Genomic DNA, 8,426 nt, shown 5'->3' on the forward strand with positions numbered 1-8,426 from the left:
CTTCCAGTGTTGATGGGGTTCCCTTCCTCATGCGAGACCACACTCTGAGGCGGACCACAGATGTCACTAAGGTGTTTCCAGCCAGACAGTATGAAGATGCCTCCTTTTTCAACTGGACAGAGATACGCTCTCTCAATGCAGGCCAGTGGTTTTTGGAGGTACTAAAATCCACTTCATCTAAAGCCACCTCAAGTCCATCAGCTCTAAAATAAATTTTGCCCTCAAATAGCAAAACTGTGTGTCTCATTTTCCTTTTAGAATTTAAAGGATTAAGATCTAAAATCTGCAGACGCTTTAAAAATTTTCTAGAACATTTTATCAAACATAATTTAATGCCGATTTCAAACTGCTACAATAAGCTGCATATAATGTGGAAAGATAAACAAATATGCTCCACCTCAGTGTCTACCTCGCTCTTGTTTCTTTCCTCTGCTTGTAGAGTGACCCCTACTGGACAGCAGCATCACTGACAGCGAAGGAGCGGAGCAGAATAGGCAACCAGACGGTTTGCAGTCTGGTGGAAATGCTTCGTCTGGCAGCCAAGGCCAACAGCTCCGCGCTGCTCAACATTCACAAACCTCCACCAGAGCACCCACGCTACCGCAGCTGGTTCATGGACACGCTGCGGGCTGTGCAGAAAGCGGGGATTCCCCTGAAGAGGGTGAGGACTGTAGGTCCCTCCACAATAATCCTTAAATGAATTTAGCTGTTGCCTGTAGTAGTGTTCCCCCTTTAAACACACTAAATATTAAATATTATAAATATTCCAATGAGGAATTGATTCTGTGAATTGTTGTGACAAATCTTTCGTCCTTAGCAAGTGTGACAAATATTTTAATTGTTTTCCTTAAATACTGTATACCAGTGTATGACAGCTTACGATATTATAATAAGCACCTTCTCGCAAAGCATTTAAAACTACATTTTATCTGATCTGAGTCTTTCCATGTGATATGTGTTTGTCCCAGGTGACGTGGACCCCCGACACAGACAGGGGGAGGGTGCGAGGGCTTCACCAGACCACAAGTGAGAAGCTGTCAGTGGAAGCGATAAGGCAGAGAGGAATTACAAGTCTGACCCTCCACTACAGCAAGGCTAGCCACAAAGAGCTACAGTAAGAGCAAGCAGCTGCTACTAAGCAAAGGAAAAAAGGCTCAGAAGAACTCTAAAGAAATGTCAAAGGAGGCGTTTTGTGTTATTTTAAGCAAAATAAAAAACACAACAACAATTTACAAACCTAATTGTTTGCTTAACTTGTTCTGTAGCTTGATAAAGTGTATTTAAAAGGGGAACTAATCCCTGAAACAGTTAAATATAGTTAACACTAAAGGGAATATCTTCTGACTGGTTTTGGATTTAAAAAGCTCACTATTTCTGCTCCAGGTTAGCTGCTTCAAGTGACATTTATCAGTACCAAGCTCAGGGCTCCAGGGCTGAAGAATTACACCAAGAATGACCTAAAAGTGCTAAAATCTGAACTTCCTCTAGTGGTTAACGTTAAGCTGGCTCCAAAGGTGAGTCAGTCCTCAGAGACTCTCATGTCATCATTAAAAAGTGGTAGAGTTAGTGCCCCGTTCATTGACAGCTGTAGCAGTGTTGCAGTCTACTGGGTGCTGTGTCTTCTACACATTAAACAGGAGAGTTAAACTGCCAACTACCAAGACACTGGTTACTTCGCATTACATTTGCTCTACAATGTTAAACTTGGAGGATGGATTCTACACAGCACCTAAGGAAAAAAAGACAGTTTTCTTTGAATTAGCAAAAACTTGTTTTATAAAAACAGGACAGTCTGGTCAATGAGCTACAATACCCAAGTAAGCCCAGCACACTTCTAATTGCAGAATTACACTGTTATGGTCCTTGAACACAAGCTCTACCCTCCTCTGGGACCTCTGTTGCAGCTTTAGATGAAACAAAGTCAGCTTCACGATGCACACAATATTTTCCAGTGGCTGCAGAATGATAAGAGGTGAATGTTGACAAGGGAGTAAAGAGGTGAAATGAAGTGGACCTCTCTTTCTCTCTTTTCAGTGCTGACTTGTATTTTTCTTTCCCCCAGGGAGTACCTGGCCAATAATGTGAGTGTGACTGTCTACCCGGTGAATGAGCCCTGGCTCTACTCTATTCTGTGGTGTAGTGGGGTGCCTTCTGTGTCTTCTGATGCCCCCCATGTCCTCCGAAAGGTGCCTTATCCCATCTGGCTCATGGTAAACAGCTCTCCGTTCTTTCAATAGATGCAACACACACACGCACAGTGCACAAGCAAACAAGGTCACACATCGAGATGAAAGGACAGCAGGAGAGCGGACAGAGACTGACGATGGCCCAGCAAGACTTGAGGGCTAAGGCGCAGAGAAATATGAGCCCAGCAGCGGGCTTTAGGTGCACTGTGACATTATAGAACAAAAGGACCCTGGCAAAAAAGTCTGAGAAAATCTAAGACAAGGGCACAGATCTGAAGAAAACTGCAGCCTTACTCACTGCTCTAGAAGACATCAGTGTTTATGGGGACCTCTGATGGCAATGAGCAGAAACTACTCTTCTTCTCCTGTCTTGCAGAGCCAGAGCGCTTACAACTTCATCTGGATGACTTCAGATCTAGTGTCCGTCGCCATAGTCATAGGGGTTTTCTTTTTTCAGAAGTAAGTACAACACATACATGTAATGAACAGGGACTTTAAACACAGTATAACGCAATAATAATTTAATGAATACCATCCAAGTGACTCATGCATGCTCCATAATACATGAGATACCAGCCTAAGAATGGTTCTTTACAAAGACATAGATGTCTGGGTGATGACAGCAGATGATTTACGGGACAAGAAATATTACTGCTATTCTGTCAGTCCTATAAATGAATGATTGAAACAATTGGGTGGGAAAGGAGTACAGAATTCCCAATACAGCGGTCCCTCGCTATAACGCGGTTCACCTTTCGTGGCCTTGCTGTTTCACGGATATTTTTTTTGTGCAATTTTCCATGTTTTTTTTTTTTTCTTACAGCGCATTGTGTTCTTCGTCCTGATTGGCTGTAGACCATTGTCAATCAATCTCGTGCCGTGTCTCCTGTACAGTACAGAATGTCAGCTTGTCAAATTTACATACATCTGCAATCGCTAGCAGTGTGACTCTGTGCTGTACTGTATGTTGTACGTTTTCTCCCATCAAACACAACGACGCCGATGAAACGTTTTGCACCGTCAGAGGCTCCTGCCTTTGGTTTCATTCTATAATACTGGACTTATGTTTCTACAAGGTTTGAACTTTGAGAGTTTAAACAAAAGAGAAAAGTGTATAAAGTGTGTAGTGAGAGGTTTTCCAGCCTTAAAGCATCTATAATAATTGTAAAAAATAAAGTTGACTACTTCGCGGATTTCACCTATAGCAGGTTATTTTTAGGATGTAACTCCCGCGATAAATGAGGGACCGCTGTACTGAATTATTTTAATAATAGTATTATTTTATTTTAAGGTCACTATCTAAAATGACTCATGGTTGTTAAAAATTATACAGCTTTTTTTGGTTTTTCTGCCCCCAAAATGGAGATTAATACAATTTTATTTGCAGTGCAGAGTTTGAAATGAAACTAAAGAGGCATTAGTAGAGGGCCCTGAGAAAACATACATTTGGGTAAACTGGATATGTGACATCATTAGATCAGTGTTGTGTGTGGGAGTATAGTTGTTCATAATAATCACTTCATTTACTTTGCAGTTTTGAAATGTAAAATTCAAACCTCTGAACAATTCGGTGTGTCTAAATGTTTGTCGGTGTTGTGAATGCATTCACCGTGTTAACATCAGCCGGGTTGAGTTTGAGTTGAGCTGTGGCTTTGTCTGGTCTGCTGCTTCGACACTGACTGTTCATTCTACTCTTTCTTTTCTTTCTTTTTTCTCCTTGTCCTCTGGGTATTTCCATGTTTCTTCTCCTTTCTACAACCTCTCCCTGTCTTACTGTCCTCTCTTTCTCCTCTGACATTCTTTCTTTGTCCTGTGCTCTACCTGATCTGCATGCAACCTTCCTCTGCTGCCTTCTGGCATCTGTCAGCTATCATATGATCAGGTAACTGCTATGTCTGCCTTGGCCTTTGTTTCTGCCTCCTTGTCTGTCCTCCTTGTGCTTTTTGCGCCCAACACCCCAAAGCTGGTCCCCTTCCTATCTTTCACTGCACTGCCTTGCCTTTTACACTGGGGGAAGTAATTATTTGATCCCCTGCTAGATTTGTACATTTGCTCACTTGCAAAGAAATACAGTCTTTAATTTTGTAGTAGTTTCATTTTAACGGAGAGAGAGAGAATAGCAATCAAAAACAGAAAGTTATAAATGGATTTACATATCACTGAGTGAAACATCCTACAACGCATCTGGAGCTTTGGCTCGCACTGACTGGCTGTGTGCACATGTGTGCACACGTCCTTCCCTCAGCCACAACACTAAGATGGGTCATGATGATGAGTCTTTCCAGCATCAAAAACAAGTCCAAGGCAAGTGACTAAAGAAGAAGCGCATTACGGTCATGGGGTGGCTTCAGTCTCCAACTACAACAAACTTACTGCTTTTGCTTGCCAACAAGGGTTTCTCAGCCAAATACTAAGTGTTGTTTTGCTTGGGGATAAAATACTTAAGTGACATGCAGGTCAATTTATGACTTTTATGTGTTTTTTTTTTCTTGATTGTTGTTTGATATTCTGTCTCTCTCAATTAAAAAAAAACTGCCATAAAAATTAGAAACTGTTCATTTCTTTAAAAGTTGATTCTGTTCATCTGGATGTGGAGCTTTCAGTGAGAGAAACGCTTATCACTCGTGCGAGTGACTGACTGAAGAAGACATTCGGATGAGAGTGGGATTTCTTTACCTGGATGATCGAGCACAGACCAACACAAGTGCATTTCTTTGTAACTGAGCGAACTTACAAATTCAGCAGGGCTTCAGTAATTTTTCTAAGTGTATATATTATGTGTAAAAATATTACTGAATTAAAGGATGTCTTGATCAGTGTTGGTCAAGTTACTTGAAAAAAGTAATCAGTAACTAATTACTGATTACTTCCCCAAAAAAGTAATCCCGTTACTTTACTGATTACTTATTTTCAAAAGTAATTAATTACTTAGTTACTAACACGATTTACAACCTGAATAGGTAATAAAGCGATAGATCTTTCAGCCCAATTCTACTTTTTCTGCATAATCCATCATAGAAAATGTAATCAAATGGAAAAGTCTCTTTTTAAAACTTGTTTTATTAGTTTTAACCTTTTAACTTATTTTCTGCACATTCCAGCACATAAAATAAAATATCTTTTTTGTGTTTACACTCACTCTTTCGGTAATCTAATTACCGTTTCTACAATAGTAATCCCGTACTTTACTCGTTACTTGAAAAAAGTAATCGGATTACAGTAACGCGTTACTGCCCATCTCTGGTCTTGATAACAGCTGCAGTTGCTGCCTTTCATGCGATGTAAGAATCTATCTGTGTGTGTGCTGTAACAGGTGGAGGATGAGCGGGATGCAAAACTATAACCCAGAACACATCATGCTGAGCGCTGTAGCACGAAGGTCCAGTCGTGACGTCAACATCATGAAGGAGAAGCTCATATTCTCAGGTGAAGCTTAGATAGCAGTCGCACATCATCACAACTTATCGAGTCAGCTCCTGTGGGAGGCACACACTGTTTTTATTATAGCCTGTAGAGATTTGTTTATAATGCGAAAACACACCTTCAATAGCAAGGCAAGAGCAGCAGCAAAAGAATGAGCTGTAACTCTGTTTGTCTGGGTTTAAGTGGGCTATGTTTTTGTAAGCTGTTCGTTTAATTTTCATAGAAGCCCAAGAATGAACTTCAGAGTTTTTGTATCGTAGCCTTTGAACCTGGTGGATTAAAAAAAAAAACACTTTTTGTTTGTGGATACTGTTGTTGGTATTAATTTGGCCCATATTGACCAAAAGTCTTTGGATATGTGATGACCTAAACTTAATTCTAGACCAGGGGTGAGGAACTCCAGGCCTCAAGAGCCGGTGTCCTGCAGGTTTTAGATGTGTCTTTGATCCAACACAGCTGATTTAAATGGCTAAATGACCTCCTCAACAAGTCTTGAAGTTCTCCAGAGGCCTGGTAATGAACTACTCATTTGATTCAGGTGTGTTGACCCAGGGTGAGATCTAAAACCTGCAGGACAGCGGCCTTTGAGGCCTGGAGTTTGCCACCCCTAGTACACCTATTAAGTACAAATCCAGCTAACGCGCTTTGCCAATGCGTGTTCATGCTGTGGCCTGACTGAAGGTGACTTTGCAGTGTGTATGAATCCTGTTTGTTGTTGTTATTTCCAGAGCTTAACAATGGGCTCAGCAGTACAGAGGAACTTTCTCTGTATCCCGAGAATGGCTACGTCAGATATTCTCATGGAGGCCTCAGTCGCTGACCAGAACAGCCACAGCTGCAAACTTGAGTTTGACGTCAGAGATCTGACACGTCTTCTTTCATCAGGGTACTGATCTGCTGAGCACATATCACGTTTAAGTCCTGACAATTAAAAGTTTTCCATTTATGGCCTGTTGCTTACTTTTCTTAATCTTCCATCATAATTGTCCACTGGGTAGTGATTTCTCCATGATGACAAACTTGGGAGTGTTTTAATATCATGTATTTGGGGGTTTTCTCAGTTGTTCTATGTACTATTACCAGTTTCAGCCAAATTCTTCTGATATGGTTAGCCATTAACATTTATGTTCTAAGAAGATATTTGTTTGGCTTAAATTACCGTATTTTTCGGACCATACGGTGCACCGGATTATAAGGCGCATTAAGCGAAACAAAACAGTCAGATAAGTCAAACTTTACTCATTCTTCTTGCTTCCTCCACTTCCGTACCATTGATTCGTTAAACAAGCTAGCCCAACGTCAGTAACCCTACAAACGTCACTGCTGTTTAGTTTTCTGTCTTCATTTATTTTGGAAGTGATAGCAGAGCTGTACGTTTAATTTTCAGAAATCTCTCAGTCAGATCATGCTATATCATGTTTAGGTGGAAACTAGCAAGCTAACTGCCTGGATGTTAAACTTAATTGTTACACCTGGTAAAGCAGCAACGCTGATCATTTTATTAAAGATGAAAGAATTTAGACAGTTTTTAACTCTCAGTGATCATTTGACTTTGAGACCTGAAATGGACGGAGTTTAGGACCCAGATTACTCCGCGAGGCTCCTGACTACGGTAGCCGTAATGTTCCAACAATCCATCAAGCGGTGCGGCTTCGTAGCTTAGCAAAGTCGTACTAAAACATTTTTTGACAGATTTTTGAGCGCTGTGCAGCACATAAAATCAGTTCGAGGGTTAGTAAGCACAACCAGAATTCATACATAAGGTGCACCAGATCACTGTGGATTTTTGTGAAAATTAAAGGATTTTAAGTGCGCCTTATTGTGCAGAAAATACGGTATTTAAAATCTGTTTACAAAAGTTAAAATAGAACACGAGTTTATCATTGGCTGATATGTGCCTGTGGGGTTAATTAATGGGCAAAAGCTCTCAAAACATTATGGTACCAGAGTTAGAAAGGAATTCTTATTTTATTTATTTGTTTAATTTTAGCCAGTTATGTCAAAATTGGTTTTTAAAAAAAAGAAAAGATTTGAAAAAAAAATCCCTGATTAGTCTCACTCATACTTATAAAGCTGTACAGCTGGATTGTTCCACGACACTTACCTTACTCTGGTTTTATAAGAGGACACAGACTGGAGAGTGGTCTTTACATGTTTCTATTGTAATTCCCCCTCTGAGAGGACTCGGACTTATTTGAAATTGTATATTTTATCCTTGTGTGACAGACAGAATAAGGCACATGTGGAAACCTGTTTCCTTGCTAATCCAATCTGCCTCTGCCTCTTCTGTTACGCCATGATTGGTTTTTTTTCTAGACATATCAAGTATTATAACTTTCACATGGCTGCCTTTTTGTTAGAATATTTTCATCTTAGTTTTATAATAGGGCAAAATGTTGAAGTGACAACTACAGATTTAGCTACAGGTGAGTTGACTGTTCAATAAAAGTGAGAAATTCTTGAAAAATGATCTGTTTTGTGGATTCTTCTTGAGTGAGACAACAAACTTCCATTCGTGTGTTTTGGGTGCTTGACTGCAACTTTTATTTTTATATGATAGTCATTACGTTAATATCGTGTGATAATTCTGGATTTGTTTTCTGCTGCCTACTGGTTAGAGTTACCAGTATAGGAGGAAGGCATATTTTACATGCATATATACACTTACCAGGCTAAATTTCACATAGTTGTTTACCTTGATTCACAGACCAATAGCCGCTCAGTTTGTTCGTTTTTGCCATTTGCACATTTCATGGAGTGTTTCTCTCTGATTCTGAGTCATTTCCATAAAAATGGTAACTATGGTGAAAAAAATTA

The 8,426-nt window shown here is 40.1% G+C and overlaps 1 protein-coding gene across 3 annotated transcripts in view; it reads left to right on the forward strand.

The window, feature by feature from the left end:
* The window catches only part of gdpd5a (glycerophosphodiester phosphodiesterase domain containing 5a), a 34,130-nt gene extending 26,036 nt beyond the window's left edge, over positions 1–8,094 (forward strand). Inside the window, exons 10-17 of one of the 3 annotated variants that reach the window (XM_086307830.1) lie at positions 8–158; positions 440–670; positions 969–1,114; positions 2,063–2,210; positions 2,563–2,645; positions 4,054–4,068; positions 5,500–5,612; positions 6,338–8,094. In XM_086307830.1, the coding sequence (XP_086163956.1) occupies positions 8–158; positions 440–670; positions 969–1,114; positions 2,063–2,210; positions 2,563–2,645; positions 4,054–4,068; positions 5,500–5,612; positions 6,338–6,429 (979 nt within the window). In that variant the 3' untranslated portion in view covers positions 6,430–8,094. The remainder of the gene's footprint in view (positions 1–7; positions 159–439; positions 671–968; positions 1,115–2,062; positions 2,211–2,562; positions 2,646–4,053; positions 4,069–5,499; positions 5,613–6,337) is intronic. The other 2 variants (XM_086307831.1, XM_086307832.1) reach the window with 2 other exon arrangements.
* Positions 8,095–8,426: the final 332 nt, after the last annotated feature.

This window comes from Aulonocara sp. 'chitande type north' Nkhata Bay, linkage group LG10 (assembly GCF_057382095.1).
Source record: "Aulonocara sp. 'chitande type north' Nkhata Bay isolate Kocher_YH1m ecotype deep benthic linkage group LG10, A_spYH_male_GT1.1, whole genome shotgun sequence".
Taxonomy (NCBI): Eukaryota; Metazoa; Chordata; class Actinopteri; order Cichliformes; family Cichlidae; genus Aulonocara; species Aulonocara sp. 'chitande type north' Nkhata Bay.